At 45.0% G+C, this 24243-nt stretch overlaps 1 protein-coding gene and 1 long non-coding RNA gene across 3 annotated transcripts in view; both read left to right on the forward strand.

Moving 5' to 3' along the window:
- The window catches only part of LOC134296220 (uncharacterized), a 59570-nt gene that overhangs the window by 9079 nt on the left and 26248 nt on the right, over window positions 1-24243 (forward strand). The window lies entirely within an intron of this gene.
- On the forward strand, window positions 11424-13910 carry LOC134296219 (nanos homolog 2-like). Its single transcript, XM_062970491.1, has one exon. The coding sequence runs from the start codon at window positions 11611-11613 to the stop codon at window positions 12244-12246; it is 636 nt and encodes a 211-aa protein (XP_062826561.1). The 5' UTR covers window positions 11424-11610; the 3' UTR covers window positions 12247-13910.

A 24243-nucleotide genomic window follows, 5' to 3' on the forward strand; every position in this document is an offset into this window, starting at 1 on the left:
AGGAACGCTTTGGGAAAGAGTTGCATATCCCATCCTGTTCAAAATACAACTCCTTCGGGGAAAATAAAAGCTTGCCTTTGTGCCTTGCCTGGTGTGTGTGTCTGCCAGGAACGCTTTGGGAAAGAGTTGCATATCCCATCCTGTTCAAAATACAACTCCTTTCGGGAAAATAAAAGCTTGCCTTTGTGCCTTGCCTGGTGTGTGTGTCTGCCAGGAACGCTTTGGGAAAGAGTTGCATATCCCATCCTGTTCAAAATACAACTCCTTTCGGGGAAAGAAAAGGTTCCCTTTGTGCCTTGCCTTGTGTGTGTGTCTGCAAGGAACGCTTTGGGAAAGAGTTGCATATCCCATCCTGTTCAAAATACAACTCCTTCGGGGAAAATAAAAGCTTGCCTTTGTGCCTTGCCTTCCCCTGGGCTACGGGTGTGTGTGTGTCTGCCAGGGACGCTTTGGGAAAGAGTTGCATATCCCATCCTGTTCAAAATACAACTCCTTTCGGGGAAAGAAAAGGTTCCCTTTGTGCCTTGCCTTGTGTGTGTGTCTGCAAGGAACGCTTTGGGAAAGAGTTGCATATCCCATCCTGTTCAAAATACAACTCCTTTTGGGGAAAGAAAAGGTTCCCTTTGTGCCTTGCCTTGTGTGTGTGTCTGCCAGGAACGCTTTGGAAAAGAGTTGCATATCCCATCCTGTTCAAAATACAACTCCTTTCGGGAAAATAAAAGCTTGCCTTTGTGCCTTGCCTGGTGTGTGTGTCTGCCAGGAACGCTTTGGGAAAGAGTTGCATATCCCATCCTGTTCAAAATACAACTCCTTTCGGGAAAATAAAAGCTTGCCTTTGTGCCTTGCCTTCCCCTGGGCTACGTGTGAGTGTGTGTCTGCCAGGAACGCTTTGGGAAAGAGTTGCATATCCCATCCTGTTCAAAATACAACTCCTTTCGGGGAAAATAAAAGCTTGCCTTTGTGCCTTGCCTGGTGTTTGTGTCTGCCAGGAACGCTTTGGGAAAGAGTTGCATATCCCATCCTGTTCAAAATACAACTCCTTTTGGGGAAAGAAAAGCTTCCCTTTGTGCCTTGCCTTGTGTGTGTGTCTGCAAGGAACGCTTTGGGAAAGAGTTGCATATCCCATCCTGTTCAAAATACAACTCCTTTTGGGGAAAGAAAAGGTTCCCTTTGTGCCTTGCCTGGTGTGTGTGTCTGCCAGGAACGCTTTGGGAAAGAGTTGCATATCCCATCCTGTTCAAAATACAACTCCTTTCGGGGAAAGAAAAGCTTGCCTTTGTGCCTTGCCTGGTGTGTGTGTCTGCCAGGAACGCTTTGGGAAAGAGTTGCATATCCCATCCTGTTCAAAATACAACTCCTTTTTGGGGAAAGAAAAGGTTCCCTTTGTGCCTTGCCTTGTGTGTGTGTCTGCCAGGAACGCTTTGGGAAAGAGTTGCATATCCCATCCTGTTCAAAATACAACTCCTTTCGGGAAAATAAAAGCTTGCCTTTGTGCCTTGCCTTCCCCTGGGCTACGTGTGTGTGTGTGTCTGCCAGGAACGCTTTGGGAAAGAGTTGCATATCCCATCCTGTTCAAAATACAACTCCTTTCGGGAAAATAAAAGCTTGCCTTTGTGCCTTGCCTGGTGTGTGTGTCTGCCAGGAACGCTTTGGGAAAGAGTTGCATATCCCATCCTGTTCAAAATACAACTCCTTTCGGGGAAAGAAAAGGTTCCCTTTGTGCCTTGCCTTGTGTGTGTGTCTGCAAGGAACGCTTTGGGAAAGAGTTGCATATCCCATCCTGTTCAAAATACAACTCCTTTTGGGGAAAGAAAAGGTTCCCTTTGTGCCTTGCCTGGTGTGTGTGTCTGCCAGGAACGCTTTGGGAAAGAGTTGCATATCCCATCCTGTTCAAAATACAACTCCTTTTGGGGAAAGAAAAGGTTCCCTTTGTGCCTTGCCTTGTGTGTGTGTCTGCCAGGAACGCTTTGGGAAAGAGTTGCATATCCCATCCTGTTCAAAATACAACTCCTTTCGGGAAAATAAAAGCTTGCCTTTGTGCCTTGCCTGGTGTGTGTGTCTGCCAGGAACGCTTTGGGAAAGAGTTGCATATCCCATCCTGTTCAAAATACAACTCCTTTGGGGAAAATAAAAGCTTGCCTTTGTGCCTTGCCTTTCCCAGTCTCAAACACCTCCAGGGCTGCGTGGGTGTGTGTCTGCCAGGGACGCTTCCTGATTTTCCCAAGCCAACTTTGGGAAAGAGTTGCATATCCCATACTTTCCTGTAGAACTGGAAAGTACAGGTATCCCCTTGTAAATAAATAAAACTAACTAAATGTTATAGACTACGCTTTTGCAACAGTAAATTGGCCAGAATATAACACGTTGCCAATCAAGATTCAACAAATATTTCCCACCAGTAACACAACACCTTACCATCATCCCTTCTGTTACCTGAAAACACTCCCCTTGTCATGAAGCGCTCAGCTGTACGCGGGTCTGGGGGAGCAAGTCCTGGTAGTGGTCAAGCCACGGCCAGGACACTGTGGGGGGCCAAAAAAGTTAAGGTGGGTCCCATACGTCTGGAACGCCGAACTATGGGAGTGGGTGGACTTGATGAAGAACCAGGCTGTTCTAATGCAGACAGTTCACAGGCATCCACCCGGAGCCGGCTGTCGCATGGAGCTGAGACAACTGGACGATCATTGGAACATACAGGTGTTGCCGTCCTGGAACTACAGGTGGTGGATAGTGAGGATATAGATAACCCCACCCCTCCCCCAGCTACTGACAGTGAGGAGGAGGTAGAGGAGGTACTACCATCAAAACGTAGACTTTCTCATGCTGCTGAAAGGGTGCCCACGACTCCCATCTCTGAGGGCGTCGCCACAGTGGCTGTGGGGAGGCCAAGGTCATTTATTTGGGACCATTTCCATGTCCACTCTCAGAGTTCTACTTTGGCAGTTTGTAGACACTGTGGGGCAAATATCAGCAGAGGCAGAGACACGAGACATCTTGCGACCTCGGGGTTGAGCTCTCACATGAAGCGACACCATCCCTCCATTTCGCTGGGAGGGGGAACTGCAAGCCCTTCCAGTGGCAGCCTTAGCACGCAAAGTTCACCAGGTGAAGATAGTGGAAGGCGGACACAGTCCACCTTGGAGGATTGGGCCATTCCATTACACAGAAAGAAAACGGGGGAAACATTGCTCACACCCCAGCAGATAACCCAAACTGTGGGAGAGATGATTGCCCTAGATCACCATCCCTTCCGCCTGGTAGAACAAGAAGGCTTTGTACGCCTTATGAAACGACTGTGCCCCCGCTACAAAATCCCCTCCCGTCACACCTTTTCCAGAAAAGTAATCCCCGGCTTGTACGAGGGCTGTAAGGAACGCATTATCCAGATGTTGCGTACCGCCATGGGAGGACACATCCATTTTACCTCTGATATTTGGTCAAGCTTGGGAGGAGGCCACTCCTACCTCTCTCTCACGGCACATTGGTGGGAGAAGGAAGGCACTATGGATACATCCCATCGTTGGGCACTCCTCGCATTGGAGGTAGTTGATCGTGATCACAAGGCAGAGACCATCTGCAACTATCTGGAAAACATGATGGGGGAATGGATGCAGTGTAGGCCGGAAGAAATGAGGAGGGGCTTTATGGTGACGGACGCAGGGAAAAATATGATCAAAGCGGTTGAAAGTGCCGGGTTTCAGAATGTGTCCTGCATGGCCCACTTGCTTCACAATACCGTCAAGGAAGGTTTAAAGAGCCAGGAAGAGCAGTCGGGCAGCAACACAAACATCTCCCTGCTGATCGAGCGCTGTAGAAAGATCGCGGGCTACTTCCACCGGAGCATCAAGGCAGCCCGGCAGCTGAGAGACAGGCAGAGCCTTGAAGGCCTCCCGCAGCACAAGCTGCTCCAGGACGTCTCGACTCGGTGGAATTCAACCTTAAAAATGCTCGAACGCATGGTCGAGCAGCAGAAGGCGGTACACGGCATCTCCCTCACTTTGGTTGCGCCTGTTAGCAAGCTTGTTCCAACTAAGCAAGAGTGGGACACCATCTCCCAGCTAGTAGACGTACTAAAGCCATTCAAACATGCCACTGAGACACTTTCGGAATCAAAAGCTCTTCTGAGCCAGGCAGTGCCCATGGTCTTGAGGCTAAGGAGGCACCTAGAAAGGCTTGGGGCCGGTCGAACAATGGACTCCCTGGCTGGACCGCTGACACCGCCGGTCCAGGAGGTGGTGAGGAGGTTGTCCTTTGCTGTACGGAAACGGCTAGAGCCACTTCTTTCCAGCAAGGTCCATATGCTGGCGGCCTTGTGTGATCCACGGCTAAAGTACAACGTCTGCCCAAAAGACTTTACCATGTGGAAGGCCCAACTTGTTGACCTTGTGAGGGAGGTCTTTGCTGCCAGGGTGGAGGAAACGGGCACAGCGGCCCCTCTTCCAGAACTGCCTGTCACCCCAAGCACTAGCGCTAGTGGCGAGACGGAAAGTCCCGCGGAGCCGGTAGGGGGTTGCCGTAGGGATACGGATCTCCAGCCGCGAACAGGAAACGTTTTCTTTGCAGAGACGGTGGCCATACTTGCCTGCTCTGAAGAATCCTCTTTGCTGGCTTCTGCTCAAAAGGTAGACTCGGCCGAATGCTCGGTCAACAGGTACTTTGAGGAGCCTCCTGAGATAATTTCTTGTGATCCATTGTCCTATTGGGCTTCACGCGAACACATGTGGCCGGATCTGTCGCACGTAGCCCGCCAGTTCCTCAGCTGTCCTCCCACCAGCGTCCAGAGCGAAAGGGTCTTCAGCATAGCGGGAGATGTAGTCACGCCCCACCGCAGCTTGCTGGACCCTCAAACAGTTGAGAAACTTGTTTTCCTGAAGGCCAACCTTCCTGTGTTGAATTTCCCAGATTTGGATTTTGAGACCGACTGCTCCTAGAGCAACAGTTCTCCTCCTTTAACCAACTCTGCTTCAGAGTAACTTTGGCCAATTTTTTGGGCGGCCGGGCGGGGGGGGGGGGGTGGCCCCTTTGGACTCTGTCCAACAACTCTCTCCTCTATCCTACAATGCTTTCCTCTCTCTTTTCCCTTCCTTTCTCCTCTTTTTCATCACTCAACGTTGCCCCACTGACGTTTTTGGGTTCATCCATCTCAAGGGGCCGTTTCACGAATCATGTAATCATGGAATCATAGAAAAGTAGAGTTGGAATAGAACTCATGGGCCATCGAGTTCTCCCCCAAGAAAGACGCAGGAAGTATCATTCAAAGCATCCCCGACAGATGGCCATCGAGCCTATGCTTAAAAGCTTCAAAAGAAGGGGCCTCCAACACAGTCCGGGGGAGACAGTTCCACTCCCGAACAACCATCGCGGAGAGAAGTACTATCTTTCATTTGTCCCTGTTGAACTTAATATACTTTTGGCCCATCTCTGTATTCGGAAGTTACAAAACGTTTTCTCTCATGTAATACTGGCTCTGTAGAGGTTGAAGGATATTCTGTGGAAAATTAGACCATAAAAGCCAAGGTAGATAATGCTTCCTCTTTGTGTTCTGTTCGGATTTCATTCAATTCCCTTTTTATTTGGGGGGGGGGGGGGAAATATTACCATCACGAGCCATGACTGTTTGGTCTTCTACAGATCCTCGCAGCTCCTGTACAGAAAGAGCACTGTTATATTTGATGTGGATACTTCAGATAATCATTTCAGGTGTAGGAAATGGAATACGCCAGACTCTCACTTTACAGAGGTATACTATCTGTCCATCTGAACCTTTGAGGATGTCTTTATCCACTGGAATTACTACACCTCGACTTGGGACAGAACTTCTCTAATTTGTCATCTTTCAGTGTCCCATTGTCTAGAGCGGGTGTGGTTGCCGCAGTGGTCATGGGACGGCCGCCTTTGGGTCCCCTAGCCCTCTGCCCGCTTACGCGGAGGGTGCCTTTATAACTCGGAGGGGGGAATCATCAAAGACAGTGGTACTCCTCCGCCTTTGCCAGCATTTCTCCAAATGGTTGTCTAGTGTCCCTTCTCCTTTATATGCCGTGGTCTACGCTGTGGTCGTTAAACGGCCGCTTTTGGGTCCCCTCCCCCTTTGACCTGGCACGCAGAGGGTGCCGTTCCCCCTTCAGGACGTGTGCCTTGCGGCTGCTTTAGATGTTTGGGCGCAGGTTACCCAGAGTGGGAACTGCCTTTTGCTGGCTTGTTGGCAGGACGATAGAAGAGGTACACGGCCTTCCCCTGGGGTGGTGGAGTGTTGCTGTGGGTAGAGGCTTAAATCGCAAAAACAAAAAACTTTGTGGGAGGGCCGTGCCGAATTCTCCGGGATGCATGCCGGCCAACTGTGGCCGGCTGGCTCAGGGTGGGGTCTTTGCTGCCCTTTGTTTTTTTCCCTTACTTTTCTTTTCTTTTTGCTGCCTCTCGGACTACGTGACGCCAGACTCTAGAGGTATATGCCCTTCCCCCTTCAGGGCGTGTTCCTTTGCGGCTGCTTGCAATGTGTGGGCGCAGGTTACCCAGAGTGGGAACTGCCTTTTGCTGGCTTGTTGGCAGGACGATAGAAGAGGTACACGGCCTTCCCCTGGGGTGGTGGAGTGTTGCTGTGGGTAGAGGCTTAAGTCGCAAAAACAAAAAACTTTGTGGGAGGGCCGTGCCGAATTCTCCGGGATGCATGCCGGCCAACTGTGGCCGGCTGGCTCAGGGTGGGGTCTTTGTATATGCCCTTCCCCCTTCAGGGCGTGTTCCTTTGCGGCTGCTTGCAATGTGTGGGCGCAGGTTACCCAGAGTGGGAACTGCCTTTTGCTGGCCTTTGGGTAAAACGATAGAAGAGGGTGGAACGATCAAAGACAGTGGTACAGTCTCCCATCACCCTGAGAGGTTGTGATTGACGATGTTGCTGCGGAACGGCCGCCTTTGGTTCCCCTTGCCCACTGTCCGCGCACACGGACGTTGCCGATTGCCCGTCAGGGCGTGTGCCTTTGCGGCTGCTTTCAAGGAGTGGGCGCAAGTTCCGTCTCGTGGAAAATGTTTCTTGCTGGTCTGTTGGTAATAACGAGGGTGGAGTGATCACAGACTGTGGGACAGTGTCCCATTCACCTTAAAAGGAAGTGTACTCAACGATGTGGCGGCAGAACGGCCGCCTTTGGTTCCCCTCGCCCTCTGGCCGCGCACGCGGAATCACTGAAAGAAGTGGGACACCTTGGCCTTTACCACTTCTCAAAATTGTCTTCTTTCACTGTACCATTGCCTTGTGCGGGTGTAGTCGAGAGCATGTGATGATAATCTTACGCAGAGTAAGAAGTAGAGAATCAATCCACTCAGAATCTCTTTTGCTATTAAAAACAATTACTTAATAATGGCTTCATGTTTCCTTTGGAATCAACATTTCTGCTTTGTTTCTACTTTGAATTACTTTCTACTACATTACACACTATATCTTTCATAATTGTACTTCCTCAAGTTTACTTAAACTTTATGTATACCAACTGAAGTCATTTCCCTCTATCCAGGTCATCTGCAGGAGAACTTTAATAACCCCTGAAGAACACACTAGTCTTACCTGCAGTGGAACTGCATGGAAACATGTGCCTAACATCAGAGCCTTTAAACCTTCCTCCTCCAAAAAGCATTATAGGTCTGTGTGGTCGTTTGTAGCCTATTTAAGAATAGCTTGACAGCCCAATAGTATTTCGCACTGTATAGTTTTTTAACTGTCAAACTACCTCCTCTTCAGTCCTCGGACTAGAGCCGTGTTTTTACACCACTGTTTTTTAAGCTGGTAATGCTGTATGCTGACTGTGACTTCAGTTATATCTTATGTCTTATTGACCCAACATGAACACAGAAGAGTCTCACTGATCAAAGCCGAACGGGCCAACCAGTGCTGAAATAAGCAAATTTCTTGGATTGGACTTGTTGAAGAAAAGCATATAACACATCATATCAGGTTATTATTTTCCAAATAAAGCACCATAAATGCATGTTATACAACCAAGGAGACATAAGAAGTCGTTCTATATGCTGAAATGATATGTTGCTATTGCTTACTTTATGAATTTAGCTGCAAAATATCACAATATAATGGAATCATTGACTACAGAAATGGCTAGATTTTTCCAGAGGCTAGACGGTTTGCTGTTATGGAGTGTATCTTTGTGTCATGGGTTGTGGTGTGTGGGCGTGGGGCCGGCCAACGGTGGCCGGCCCCCCGGGTCTGATGGGCTTGGGCCCACATTTTGAAAGCAGACGTGAAGAAAGCATGCCCTTCCCCCTCTGGGTTCAGCGGTGTGGGCGTGGGGCCGGCCAACGGTGGCCGGCCCCCCGGGTCTGATGGGCTTGGGCCCACATTTTGAAAGCAGACGTGAAGAAAGCATGCCCTTCCCCCTCTGGGTTCAGCGGTGTGGGCGTGGGGCCGGCCAACGGTGGCCGGCCCCCCGGGTCTGAGGGGCTTGGGCCCACATTTTGAAAGCAGACGTGAAGAAAGCATGCCCTTCCCCCTCTGGGTTCAGCAGTGTGGGCGTGGGGCCGGCCAACGGTGGCCGGCCCCCCGGGTCTGAGGGGCTTGGGCCCACATTTTGCAAGCAGACGTGAAGAAAGCCTGCCCTTCCCCGTGGGTTGCGGCGTGTGGGCGTGGGGCCGGCCAACGGTGGCCGGCCCCCCGGGTCTGAGGGGCTTGGGCCCACATTTCCTTTTTTTTGTTCTTCTCTCTCTTTCTCTGGGAAGGGTGCCGGCCAACGGTGGCCGGCCTAGTATTTTAAAGTGTGGGCCTTTTTGGCGGTGGCTTTTTCTGTCTTTTCTTTGGTCTTTGCTGCCTCTCGGCCTACGTGGCCGAGTTTCCCCCGATGCACCGCCTCTCTCTTCTCTCTCGGCTGTCGTTCTTTACCCCTTTATGCGAGTTTGCACCGAAGCCTCCTTTGGGGCGGCGTCCCCTCTTTCTTCCTGTCTGGGAATCGTGCCGGCCAACGGTGGCCGGCCTAGTATTTTATAGTGTGGGCCTTTTTGGCGGTGGCTTTTTCTGTCTTTTCTTTGGTCTTTGCTGCCTCTCGGCCTACGTGGCCGAGTTTCCCCGATGTACCGCCTCTCTCTTCTCTCGCCGGCTGTCGTTCTTTAGCCCTTTATGCTATTTTGCACAGAAGCCTCCTTTGGGGCGGTGTCCTCTGGTTTTTTTTCTCTCTCTCTCTCTCAGGGATGCGTGCCGGCAAACAGTGTCCGGCCCGGCTTAATGTATGGGCCTTGTTGCCTGTGGCTTTTTTCTTTCTTTTCTTTTCTTTTCTTTTCTTTTTGCTGCCTCTCGGCCTACGTGGTCGGGTTTCCCACGATGCACCGCCTCTCTCTTCTCTCGCCGGCTGTCGTTCTTTACCCCTTTATGCGATTTTGCACAGAAGCCTCCTTTGGGGCGGCGGCCCCTCTTTCTTCCTGTCTGGGAATCGTGCCGGCCAACGGTGGCCGGCCTAGTATTTTATAGTGTGGGCCTTTTTGGCGGTGGCTTTTTCTGTCTTTTCTTTGGTCTTGGCTGCCTCTCGGCCTACGTGGCCGACTTTCCCCCGATGCACCGCCTCTCTCTTCTCTCTCGGCTGTCGTTCTTTACCCCTTTATGCGAGTTTGCACCGAAGCCTCCTTTGGGGCGGCGTCCCCTCTTTCTTCCTGTCTGGGAATCGTGCCGGCCAACGGTGGCCGGCCTAGTATTTTATAGTGTGGGCCTTTTTGGCGGTGGCTTTTTCTGTCTTTTCTTTGGTCTTTGCTGCCTCTCGGCCTACGTGGCCGAGTTTCCCCGATGTACCGCCTCTCTCTTCTCTCGCCGGCTGTCGTTCTTTAGCCCTTTATGCTATTTTGCACAGAAGCCTCCTTTGGGGCGGTGTCCTCTGGTTTTTTTTCTCTCTCTCTCTCTCAGGGATGCGTGCCGGCAAACAGTGTCCGGCCCGGCTTAATGTATGGGCCTTGTTGCCTGTGGCTTTTTTCTTTCTTTTCTTTTCTTTTCTTTTCTTTTTGCTGCCTCTCGGCCTACGTGGTCGGGTTTCCCACGATGCACCGCCTCTCTCTTCTCTCGCCGGCTGTCGTTCTTTACCCCTTTATGCGATTTTGCACAGAAGCCTCCTTTGGGGCGGCGGCCCCTCTTTCTTCCTCACAGGGAAGCGTGCCGGCCAACGGTGGCACGCCTAGTATTTCAACGTGTGGGCCTTGTCAGCCTACGTGGTCGACGTGTTTCCCACGATGCACCGCCTCTGTCTTCTCTCGCGGCTGTCGTTCTTTACCCCTTGGTGCAATCTTGCACAGAACCCTTCTTTGGGGCGGCGGCCTCTATTTCTTCCAGTCAGGGAAGCTTGCCGGCCAACGATGGCCGGCCTAGTATTTCAGTGTGTGGGCCTTGCCGGATGTGGCTTATTCTTTCTTTTCTTTTATTTTCATGAAATCAGCGGGGGAGGATGGGCGGGTTGTGTTTCCACAGAACACCACTCAAAGAAACAGTTAGCGGTATCCTATACTGTTCTAAATTGCTCGACAACAAAATGATAGAATCATAGAAACATGGCACCAAACATCATATAATCATAAAGCTAGAAGAGACCATCCAGTCCAACGCCATTCTGCCATGCAAAAACAATATACAGTAGAGTCTCACTTATCCAACACTCGCTTATCCAATGTTCTGGATTATCCAACTTATTTTTGTAGTCAATGTTTTCAATATATTGTGATATTTTGTTGCTAAATTCGTAATTACTACGTAATATTACTGCGTATTGAACTACCTTTTCTGTCTAATTTGCTGTTAAACAAGATTTTTTTGGGCTTAATTTGTAAAATAACCTAATTTGCTGTTCAAAAGGCTTTTCCTTAATGTCTCCTTATCATCCAACATATTTGCTTATCCAACGTTCTGCTGGCCCGTTAATGTTGGATAAGCGAGACTCTACTGTATCCAGAAATATCTGATGCTGTAACCGATATATCATTTACCGTCCCGGAATACTAGCCAGATGGCCCATGAATGGTCACAAAAGTCATAGAAATATGGTCACAGAAGTCATTGAATAATAGAAACATGGTCCCTAAAGTCATAGACTCAAAGAACCAAGTAACAGAATCATCCCAAAAGTCCTAGAATCCTAAAATGATAGAATCATAGAGTCATGGCGCCAAACATCATAGAATCATAAAGGTAGAAGAGACCATCCAGTCCAATGCTATTCTGCCATGCAAAAGTAATATAACACTCTTGCAGGCTTCATCATTACTGGATCCGTCCTTCAGGACTTTGGCAAACGTTGGATGTGCAATGTTGCTATTTCATCCAAGGCAGAAATTCAACTCTTGGATGGACAAACAGAACCACAACTGCTAACGTTCCCTTAAGGCAGTGTTTCTCAACCTGTGGATCTCCAGGTGTTTTTACCTACAAGTCCCAGAAATCCCAGCCATTTTACCAGCTGTTAGGATTTCTGGGAGTTGAAGGCCAAAACATCTGGGGACCCACAAGTCGAGAACCACTGCCTCAAGGGAGAAACTGTGGCATTACCTCCGAAGTTAAAAAATTGGAAAAACCAAACTCTTCCTTGAAAAGCTGTGATTGTCTAGACATGTGGGGGTTAAATCTAGGGCAAAGGAGGGTAAAAATAGATGGGAGGGTCCAATGTGAAAGGTTTGGAACCCCTCCCCTTATATATAAAACAAAGACTCCGCCTCCAATATGTGGCATTCAGTGTGTGTCCACACCAGGGTAGAATTGGCACCATGCTCTCCAGATCAGCCATGCACGTGCCACATTATGCCCCTTCCATGTTCAGGGAGTTTGACAGATGGAAGGGCTATCTGAGCCTTGCGAAAGTGTTTACGGAGATCATCGCGGAACGCAAGAAGGTCCCATTTCCATCTCAGAGTTGGGACACAATGGAGTACGACATGCAGCTAGTCCTCAACGAGGACAACTTTGAAACAGCATCACAATGGGTTAATGGAAGCAGTTCCAGCAGCAAGAGCTCCAAAGGTAGTGCCAATGGCCAGGCTTCCCAAAACAAGGAGATTTGCAATTTCTGCAAACACAACGGGGAATCCAAGCAGGTCTATTCGTCCCACCAGCTGAAGGGGATGGACGGCACCGTGGAGTGCCCCATCTTGCGCAAATACACCTGTCCGCTCTGCGGTGCCACGGGCGAAAAGGCCCATACTTTAAAATACTGCCCACTGAGCCAAGGGAAGAGGTCGCTGTATTGCAAGTGCGGACGTAACTCGGCTGGACGCAAGGTGAGGAGATAAGAAGATCAGGAGAAGACCGAAGCATTTATTCTTAGTTTTAGTTTGACTTTGTAAAAGAACAACATTTGATTTCGAGCATCATTAACACTCTTTACATTTCCTCCCACTTTGTTTCAGGTTTGGAGAATGGAAGCCCAATTCTCTTAGACTACATTTGTGAGTCCAGAAATGTTTTTTTATGTATATTGTTGCCTTCTTTCACATTTGTTGTACCTAGGTTAATTATATTGTGTTTCTTTTAGATGTGTCAGTTGCCTAGTGTGATGACTCATGGGCCCTGCAGTCCTATTCCTGACAGTATTGTGGCAGATGAGGAGGAAAATATGGAGTTTTCCCCAGATTTCCGGTCGGAGTCAGAGCCTTGGCAGCTGCCTGAAGTTCTAGTCCAAGAACCAATTAAACCTGACCTTGGTGGGAACTCTCCCCCTTATGGGAGAAAACAGGCTTACACGACTGATAGAGGATCGAGAGAAAAATTTAGAAGTAGTGCTCGCCTTGCTGCCAAATATGCCACTGATTAGAAGTATTTCCCCTGAGAAAATACGGGGAGTCTTGCACCTGCAAGCTGGTTTCCTTCGCTCCCTGTTCTCTAGGGAAAGTGATTGTTGTTTGGGGAAACGAGACCCAATATAGGGAAATTGCGCGAAGGATTCCTTGCGGAGTCAATTCGTCAGCTCCTGGAGAGAGGTCATGTGTGTGTGGACTTCGAATCCTGTTCCTTGCCTCCTGAATCTAGTTCCAAGCCTTGTCCTCGTCTCACGGATTTACCACAGATCTTGTTCCATGCTTCAAGTTGCTTTGCCTTTAGCCACAGCTCCAGCCACGTTCCAAGTAACTTTCAGCCTTGTGTCAAGCTTCATTGGATTCAAGACTTTTTCTGTTTTCCCAACGCTTTGCTTGGCAAAGCGTGTGTTGCGGTTATTGGATTATAATCTTTGGACTCTAATATTTCATATTGGACAATAATCTGCTGGACTATATTTGGCCTCATTTGAAAGGTCTGCTTCTGAACTTTATTCTACACTTGTTTTTATTGACTTTATATATTCCTTTAATAAAGATATTAGATAGAATCTGGCCTCAGTGTATGGTTATTGGTGCCCAGCAGCCTAGATCCTGACACCTTGTATCATGCTTTTTTATACATATAATCATGTTTTTTACATATGTAATATCACGTTCCTTTGACATCTGTAATTGCCTTATATCATATTTTATATTGTGTTTTATATATGCAGTTACTTTACATGTTTCTTTTATGTATGGATGTATAATTTTTACATGTTTAATTATATTATTTGCAACTATAATTGCCTAATATCATGCTTCTTTTATATATGCAATGACATCATGTTTATTTAACGTATAAAAGTGCCTTATATCATGTCCGGGTTATCATGTGTGTCTCCAGAGGGATGCAGCCCTATCCTTTGCAGGGAAAATATAGAAATATCTTCTAAATGGCTACTGTCTAGAATTTTGTTTTGTAAACAAAGGAAAAGTTTATATGCTATTGGAAAGAAAGATACTATTTTATGTTTAAATTTTGGAAAGGAATAGAATTGGTTATTATTACTGTGGTCTAACCTTCAATTGTTTGCAAGTTGTTCTAAAGTTTGGATTGTAGAGTTTAATAAACAGAGTTTATGGTTTTGGCATCAAAACTGTTCATGTTGTGCTTAAATGGGATTGAATTTTCTTTAATTTGTGGCCCATAATAGGCTGGTTATAAGCCTGATCTGGAAGGCAGCCAAGGCAAAGACCATTGAGCTGCTGAACTTGCAGACTGAAAGGTCCCAGGTTCAAATCCCGGGAGCAGAGTGAGCGCCCGCTGTTAGCTCCAGCTTCTGCCAACCTAGCAGCTTGAAAACATGCCAATGTGAGTAGATGAATAGGTACCGCTGTGGCGGGAAGGTAATGGCACTCCATGTAGTCATGCCGACCACATGACCTTGGAGGTGTCTATGGACAACACTGGCTCTTGGGCTTAGAAATGGAGGTGAGCACAACCCCCAGAGTCAGACATGACTGAACTTAACGTCAAGGGATACCTTTACACACACACATATGCAGGGACTACACCAATTTAACAAAGTTTCAGCCACAAAAACAAAGTTTCTAAAGTAGAGCAATGACTTTCACAGTAAAGACAACCCAATTTAACAGGAAATAAGACTTTCAAACCAGGAACAGATTTCTGCAATTATTAAAAAATGGTTTATTATAAAAGCTATGAAAATTTGCCAAAAATCAGAGGATAAGGGAAACGTTCCACATTTTGGTGAGCTATCAGTGTTAAATGTGTTCTACCACTGTACCAAGTTTGAAGAAGATCACTCAAAAAATGAGGGCGGGAGAGCCCCCTAAGTCCCCCCCCCTTCGGGCTGTTTTTGGGCCACCGCGCATGCGCGTCCGCCATTAACGAATTAATTTCGAAAATAACGAATTTTCGTTAATTTCGAAAAATTTTGGGGGCCAAATTCGTTATTAGCAACAAAAACGAAAAACTGCCCCCTCTAGTTTTGAAACGAGTTTAGAATCAAATTTTTCATGGATCGATCAAGCCTACTAGATAGTAAGAAACAGAGAGATGACAGGTTCAAATGGCTTTCCTTTAGAAATATATCTGGTAAACAATGCTATTCTGCAACATTTACTTTGCTCTGAAAGTGTGCCTGGAGAATCATTTTATGTCTGACTATGTGTACAACAGGAGCCCCAGTGACGAAGTGTGTTAAAGCACTGAGCTGCTGAACTTGCAGACCGAAAGGACCCAGGTTCAAATCCCAGGAGCGGAGTGAGCGCCCACTGTTGCTCCAGCTTCTGCCAACCTAGCAGTTCGAAAACATGCCAACGTGAGTAGATCAATAGGTACCGCTCCGGCGGGAAGGTAACGGCGCTCCATGCAGTCATGCCGGCCACATGACCTTGGAAGAGTCTACGGACAACGCCAGCTCTTCGGCTTAGAAATGGAGATGAGCACCAACTCCCAGAATCAGAAAATGACTGGACTTAACGTCAGGGGAAACCTTTACCTTTACCTATGTGTACAACATATATCACCTTCATCATCATTTTAAGACAATTTCCATACACTAAGCTAGAGCAGAACAAAAATAAGATGATGCATGTTCTTTGTATGCAGGATATTGTGTAATTTTGAAAGTGAATAGTCTTCCATGGGCAGTAAAAAGCATCTTACATCGCAAATCAGAGTGAAGAATTAAAAATGAAAGAAAAATATTGGATGTTTAGGTCACTTACATATCAGTCACCCACTGGCTACTGGGGCTGTGAAAAGCTTTGGAGGCCTGTTTTGTACTTTAATACAAATCTCTGAATTTCTAATTGGAACAGGATCCCTCTGAAGCATTAAGGAGCAAAACAGAAGCCTCCAAAACATTTCAGAGACATTAGTAAAGATTTGTTGTTTCTGAGCATTTCAAGCTGTGTTTTTTCAATGTAATGTACTCTCTGCCTTTTCTTTCAAGGCACCTTTCCCCCCTTTACTTCTTATACATTCTTTCTATTCTCTTTTCCTCTATCTGCCTTTTCTATCAAGCCTTCTTTCTAGTCTCTTTCCATCTCTTGGCCATTTCTTTCAAGGCTCCTCTCTCACCCTTCTTCTGCCTTCTTTCTATTCCCTTTCTGCTGCGCATTGTATTTGCCAGCAAATCCTTTTTAGGTTTCAGGGTCTTGAAAACTGAGGTGTGCATTAGATTTGATGACACACTAGATTTGAGTAGATATGGTAAATCAATCACAAAATTATGTTGGCACAGACGTGGAGGAACTGGCTCGTATACGCATATGTGGTGGGACCACAATAAAGTACAAACATTTTATAACAAGGTAAAGAAGGAAATGCAACAATAGGGCATAAATGGGAGTTGAACCAAAAAAATAATTCTTTACCCAGAAAATAGATAGGAAGGACAACATTAAAGACTTGGCTGAAACTATCAAATACATAACAGTTGCCACCCAAACAACTGTGGTGTTGTACTAGAAAGAACATAGAGAGTGGGAAGTTCAAAAATGGTTTGAATATCTAGTGGATTTTATACTCCAGGATTACATCCTTGAAAGAAGAACCAAATATACAACAGGCCAAATCAAGAAGAAGTGGGATTAATAGATAGAGTAAAAGGAAAAGCAAAATACAAAGAACTAAATCATACACTCTCCAAGATTGATAAAGTAAAATAATATCTGAATGAAGGAAAGTACTGTTCCCAGAGGGTGGGGGAGAGGAGGGAGGGAAGGGAGTAATATTGTCAGACACATGTGGGAGATATAAACAGAATCAGCAATGTTAAGAAAATTAAGTGAATAGCATTTTGTCTGTATTAGGAAATGGTTACTGGACTTGACATTATTTCATTATTCTACCTGTGTTTATGGAGTCCCAGTTAGTGCAGCTGGTTCAATCATTGAGCTGCTGAAGTTGCTGACCAAAAGGGAGCGGGGTGAGCTTCCTCTGTTAGCCCCAGCTTCTGCCAATGTAGCAGTTCAAAAATATGCAAATGTGAATAGATCAATAGGTACCATAGGTTTTTTATTCCTATGTCTCTCTCACCCCGAGTTTTAACTTAATGTTCATGTGGTCCGCCCTTGTTTTTCATTGTTTCCTTGATTTATTTTGTAATGGATATTATTATTTATTGTATTGCTTATTGTGTTGTGATGTGTTGTTCTTTTATATGCTGTTTATATTGTATTGTTTTGGGCATGGCCCCATGTAAGCCGCCCCAAGTCCCCGTTGGGGAGATGGTGGCGGGGTATAAATAAAGTTTTATTATATTATTATTATTATTACCACTCCAGCAGGAAGATAAAAGCACTCCATGCAGTCATGTCAGCCACATGACCTTAGAGGTGTCTATGGACAATGCCGGCTCTTCAGCTTAGAAATAGAGATGAGCATCCCCCCCCCCCCCCAGAGTGAGACACAACTAGACTTACTGTCAGGGAAAAACCGTTACCTTTACTTGTGCTTCCAATAAAAAAAGGTTTTTAAAGGATGGTATGTATGATTTATATCCATAAAGCAGAAACCTATACCCATCCTAAAGCATTACATATTCATTCAGCCCCCACCTGAAATTATATTGCTGAAGAAGGAAAGGAAGGCTGCCTTTGTATTTGTCTCACAACTTTCCAGGCCACTTTGTATAAACTCCCACTCTACCAATGAAGCTGGCTGGCCTTCTCTTTTATTTCTCCCCTTGCCCCATTAAAAATTACTACTCTTTCCCTAAACTACCTCTCAACTCTGACATGTCAGTGAGCCCTCTGCCCATACACCCAGCAAGTCAGACCTGCAAGAACCTGCTTACCTGCCTACTTCCTCTGACAGGACCAGCATTTCACTTTACAATTATGCTTATTACTTATAAGTCTCATTGATATTAAAGTGATTTAGGTTAATCACATGTGCTTAAATTGAAAGCATTCTTAAAAATCAGTGTATAGACAGATTGTTCTGAAACTTGGCAGGCTTGCTGCTCTGCTCATTGTTCTACAATTTGAGGGGATACCTCTTGTAGTAGTTATAAAATAATTTTTAACTGAAACAACTTTTTAAAATTCCTAAAAAATAGTAGATGAACAAATTGTTCTGAAACTTAGCAGGATTTATGGCGTGCTTATGTTGTCCGATTTGACAGAAATTCAAGGGGATACCTCTTGTAGTTTTAAAAAATTATTTGTAAAACTTTTAAACATTCATAAAAACCAGTGGATAACCAAAATGCTCTGAAACTTGACAGGCTTAACATTGTAAATACAAGTGTGCTAAGTGTCATTTTGAGAGCAATAAAAATAATGGAGAAATAAGCCTCAAAATTTTCCCTTTTTCTACTAATGGAACAAATCTTAATGAAACAATTACAAAATGAAATGTGACCCCTCCAAATCTTTACAAAATGAATCGGGGGGCATCTGAATCTCTGAAATGAATTATTAATCATATTTCAGTCATTTTGCACACCTCTACCGACTACATCATACCTCACACAGCCAATTTCTTCTCTTCAAATCTATCATTTCCTTAAGTGGTTTAATTGTGTGTGTAGAGAATATGCATTGTTGTCAGTGTTTCTCATTTGAAATCTAGTCCAAATTAAATTCTTGAGATACCTATAATAAGCCACATTGAGTTCAGTGGGATATATATTTGCACAGGATTTTGTCCTCGTTGACTTTCTAGCATTGACTTTACTTGCAAACTTACAGCCACTAACAGATCAGTGTATGCAACTCAGAACGGATTATTCATCTTACATTGTTCCAGAAAGGATTACTGCAAGATGGGACAAATTTGAAGTGAGCAGCAGTTTAGTTGATCATAATTTCTACACTTATTGTCTTCTTTCTTCAAATTTAACCCAAATCAGCATGGTTTGGTGGTTTGAGCATTAGACAATAACTCTAGTGAGTGTTCACCATAGAGCAATGTTGCAGGATTTAGAGATTCCTAGAAAGATCACCTTTCTAGGCATTTGTAGATCCTCCAACAGAATTCTACAGTCAACTTCCACTAGGAATTGACTATCGAGTCATGCTAATGTAGAACCTCCTAGAAAGGTGTTCTCAGGTAAAAAAAAGAGATGTTTTTATTTGCACTTTTATTTGCACTTTTTCTTGCAAAACAACACTACAACTCACAAATTATTTATATATATGTACACACACACACACACACACACTTCTTAGTGAATGTGGAGGTCTTTCTATACTTACATAGCGATTGATCATCTGGCCCTGGGCAAGACCTAGGAAATTCAGGCATTCCATTTCAGCATAAGACAGGAAATCTCCAATATCACCATCATATCCTAGATCTTTAGGTTTCCTCATATAGTGAGCAATTGAAGAAAACTTGTCAGCTCATGTCGCAGATGGGAAGAAAAACTGCTCACCAATTGGCACAAGGTTTCCAGTGCATATGATGAACCTAGTATTTACATAGCATCAGATAATTTTATTCTTATTTTAGTAATATTGAAAGCTACAGCAGTAAAATCAATAATCTCCAAATGCACCGAGTCCAACTGCATCATGAAAATAATTTGAAGACTTTAGTTATACAGAAAAACATAGACAAATATTAACAATTTTAAAATTATTTTCCAGTGTCCTTTTAGTCTGTTTTATTAGCATATCCCATTTTCCTTACAATATTAAATGCATAGCAGATTCTTCCATGCTTGATAGATTAGTCTATTAAAATAGTATTGGTTTTGTTTTACCAGAGGTGCCAAATGCAATTGCATTCATACCTTAATATTATATAACTATTAGGCTTGATCGATCCACGAAAAATTTGATTCTAAACTCGTTTCAAAACTAGAGGGGGGCAGCGTTTCGTTTCTGAAGGTATTTCCGAATTTTGCCCCCCAAAAAAATTCGAAATTAACGAAAATTCGTTATCTTCAAAATTAATTCGTTAATGGCGGACGCGCATGCGCAATTCCCAAAAACAGCACAGAGGGAGAGGACTTTACAGGACTCTCCCACCCTCATTTTTTGAGTGATCTTCTTCAAACTTGGTACAGTGGTAGAACACATTTAACACTGATGGCTCACCAAAATTTGGAACGTTTCCCTTATCCTCTGACTTTTGGCGAATTTTCATAGCTTTTATAATAAACCATTTTTTAATAATTGCAGAAATCTGTTCCTGGTTTGAAAGTCTTATTTCCTGTTAAATTGGGTTGTCTTTACTGTGAAAGTCATTGTTCTACTTCAGAAACTTTGTTTTTGTGGCTGAAACTTTGTTAAATTGGTGTGTGTGTGATATATACTGTGTATATATATATAGTCCCTGCATGTGTGTGTGTGTGTTTGTGTGTGTGTGTATATAGGTAAAGGTAAAGGTATCCCTTGACGTTAAGTTCAGTCATGTCTGACTCTGGGGGTTGGTGCTCATCTCCATTTCTAAGCCGAAGAGCCAGTGTTGTCCATAGACACCTCCAAGGTCATGTGGCCGGCATGACTACATGGAGTGCCATTACCTTCCCGCCAGAGCGGTACCTATTGATCTACTCACATTGGCATGTTTTCAAGCTGCTAGGTTGGCAGAAGCTGGAGCTAACAGCGGGCACTCACTCTGCTCCCGGGATTTGAACCTGGGTCCTTTCGGTCTGCAAGTTCAGCAGCTCAGTGCTTTAACACACTTCGCCATCGGGGCTCATGTATATATAATATACATACACATACACACAATGTGGAGAATATGTGGAAAGGTAGATAGATAGATAAGTTGGGAGCCACAGCGAAGGCACCTTCCTGGGAGCAAGGTCTAATAATAATAATAATAATAATAATAATAATAATAATAATAATAAATCCCTTACAATATCCAAGATGGCTCACTGCTACAGAATCTTGGGAGGTTTAGTTTGGTATGGTACCATTATTGGCAGAGAAAGCCAAGCTGTAGGAGTTGAAATCCAATCATTTATCCTCCCTATAGAATCAATTTTATATGCATTTTTAGCTACAGAAAAGCTAAAATCAGGACAGTAAAAGAACAACACCCAGAAAATGGGAATTCCAGACAGGAAACAATCAGGGCCAGCTAATATCTCCCAACAAAGGATTCCCCCAGGTAGGAAGCAGCCAGGCTTTGAAGCTGCAAGGCTATTCAATGCTAATCAAGGTGACCAATTGCAACATTCACACTTGCCTCCCACAGACAAGAGTTCTTTCTCCCACCCTGGACCTTCCACAGATATATAAACCCCACTTGCCTAGCTTCGCACAGACGTGAAAACCTCTGAGTATGTCTGCCACAGATTTGGGTGAAACGTCAGGAGAGAATGCTTCTGGCACATGGCCATAGAGCCCGGAATACATACCACAACAGTGTGATCCCGGCCATGAAAGCTTTCGACAACACAACCACAGTATCCATTCAAGTTCATGTAGCGTGGTATGGAGACCTGTATTGGGGGGAGGGAGGGTGCGAATCTGGGCCCCTGGGAGTCGTAGTCCTCCCTCCCTCCCTCCCCGGGAGCAGCCGAGGACGGGCCTGGCCCACACCCCCTCGCATCCCGGGCCTCTTCCTCCTCACCACCGGGCCCCTCTCTGTCTCTCTCGGTCTCTCCATTCCCGGCTCCATCCGCCACCTTCCCGCCTCACAGAGAGACACCAGGCCTGAGCTGAGGCGAGGCGGCAGCAGCGGCCATTTCCCCCCTCCGTCTTCCTCCTCCTCCTCGGCCTCCTTCCCCCTCGCCCCCTCCCATTGGCTGAGCCCGTGACGCCCCTTTTGCTGAGGGGCAAAAGGAAAGGGCCTGAATGGTGGGAGTTTGGGTGATTTGCAAAAGCTTTTTTTTCCTAACGAAAAAAACGACGAAATAAGAAAAAACGGCCTCTCGCGATTCGAAACCGCGATATCCAGACGTGTGGACAATCAAGGCCGTATATTGCTTCAAAACTAACGAAAATAACGAATTAATAACGGGTAACGGGGAAATCGAATTATTTGAGCAAGCCTAATAACTATGGAGTACTTTATCTAATTTTTGCAGGCATAAGTTTTGCAAATAAACTACAAACTTTTTTTTGCAATCCAGAGTCACTGATGTATTAATGCATGAGTGAGCTCAAACAGAAGAAAATAAACATTTAGAGTATTGGAAGGTGATTATGTTATACTGGCATGGCTACTAGGGTTGTCCGATCGATGGAAAAATTGTTTCAATTCTCGTTTCTAAAGTAGGGGGTGCCGGCTCTTCGATGTAGAAATTATTTCTAAATGTTTCACCCAAAATTTTTGGATATTTACGAAAATTCGTAATGTTTCTAAAATGTTTCTAAAATGGCGGACGCACATGCGCAATCGCCAAAAAACAGGTAACTGGGGGGGGGATTTTCTGGGGGTCTCCCACCCTCATTTCTTGAGCTATTCTCATCAAATTTGGTACAGTGGGAGAACACATTCCACACTCTTTGCTCAACAAATTGCAGAATGTTTCCTGTCTCCTATGATTTTTGGCGAATTTTCATAACTTTTTATAATACACTATTTTTCAATATTTGAAGAAACCTGTTCCTGGTTTGAAAGTCTTATTTCCTGTTCAATTGGGTTCTTATCACTGTAAAAGTCCCTCTTCTACTTGTGTAGACTTTGGATTAGAAATGCAGCACACGCCAAGCAATGCCTTGACAGGATTGGCAACGTCCTTTGGAAACTATAAATTGCCTTTGAACCTTTTGATCAATGGTGCCACTGGCTGACCTTGTGATTGCAAAAATGAAACTCTGGCTGAGAACTTTGAATTAGAAATGCAGCACACGCCAAGCAATGCCTTGACAGGATTGGCAATGTCCTTTGGAAACTATAAATTGCTGTGGACCCTCTATTGAATCAAATCAATGTCTGACTTTGTGATTGCAGAAATAAAACTCAGCCCAAGGCTTGGGAATAGAAATGGAGCGTGAGGGAAGCAATGCCTTGGCGGGTGCCCCACGTCCTTTGGAAACTATTTATTCCAAGGTTTGAAAACAATGTGTGTCTTTGTAATTGATGCAATAACACTCAGCCCGGGGGCTTGGGATTATAAACGAAGCGTGAGGGAAGCTCAGCGCTTACAGGGACGCAGACGTGCTTAGAAAACTATAATTTTCAAGCTCCCTCCTTTGCAGTCTTGGAAAGCCTTATATGGCTTGATTGCTTTATTCCAGAAAACTTTGAAAAGGAAAGGCAAAAAGTCTACCTCAAAAAGGAAAAGCACCCCAAATCTCTGGGGTTACAGGGAAAGAAGCAGCGCACACACTCCTTTGCAGGCTTGGAAAGCCTTATATGGGTTTTATTGCTTTCTTCCAGAAAACTTTGCAAAGAAAAGGCAAAAAGTCTACCTCAAAAAGGAAAAGCACCCCAAAAGCCCCAAAGCTAGCGGTTACAGGGAGGGACGCAGACTCCTTTGGAAAATAAAATTTCCCAACATCCACAGCAAGGAGACTGCCCCAAGCCCCAAGCCAATTTCCCCCCAACACAATATCTAACTGGCAACAACCAGCCACTTTGCCCTCTCAGCTTCGCGCGAACCACCCTCTCTCCTCGGTATCCCAACCCAGAGAATGGCTTGGCTCCGTGCGGAGGCGATTTTTATAGCGATTCTACACGCCGACGGGAGGACGCTAGCCCCCACCTTTTTTAGCATCGTGGAATACTCTGATTGGCAGGGAGCGGGAGCCATGTTAGGCTGCGCTAGGCTCCCGTTCATGTTAGGTTGCAGAAACATATATATATATATATATATATATATATATATATATATATATATAAATTTTGGAAGGAAAAAAATTAACGAAAATTTTAAGACACAATTACAGAATGGGCCAACGATGGATCGTATTACATTGCCAGTTGCGCCCAAGGAAAATGTTTCAATACTCGTGTCAAAAAACGGGAACATAACGAAATTATAACGGTATGACAATTTTTACGATGATATGGACAACCCTAATGGCTACAATCTGCTTGGAATGTTACCCATTCAAGTCCCATTGAAAGGAATCAACTGGGTGCCAGCACAGTCATTCTTTGGTTCAGTTATCAACCATATCACCAAGCATATAATCAGATAATCTCAATCTCTCTCTTTAAAAAATGTTTTTATTGAATATTTTCCTTTTTCTCTCCACAAAAAATGGGGCATGTGGGAAAGTCAGGGGAAGAAAGAAGGATAAAAAGGTGGTGGTAATGGGGTTAGTGAATTAAATCTTTACGTATCTAATGTGGTGCAGAGGGAGGGGGACAGGGGAAGGGGGGATACTATACAAAATTAAAATTGATACATCTATTTCTTCATATCAGTTTCAATTACATGTATTCCTCAAAATATTAAAAATTCTATATGTTCCCTATAACAAAGAGAGGAGGGACATTGTCCTCTAACTTTAAATCTGGCCATTGTATCTTCTTGAATTTTTCTATGTCCTATTCTATCCCAGCAATTCACCATTAAAATGTTATCCTTATTATTC

The sequence above is a fragment of the Anolis carolinensis genome, chromosome 2, assembly GCF_035594765.1.
Source record: "Anolis carolinensis isolate JA03-04 chromosome 2, rAnoCar3.1.pri, whole genome shotgun sequence".
NCBI classification, from domain to species: Eukaryota; Metazoa; Chordata; class Lepidosauria; order Squamata; family Dactyloidae; genus Anolis; species Anolis carolinensis.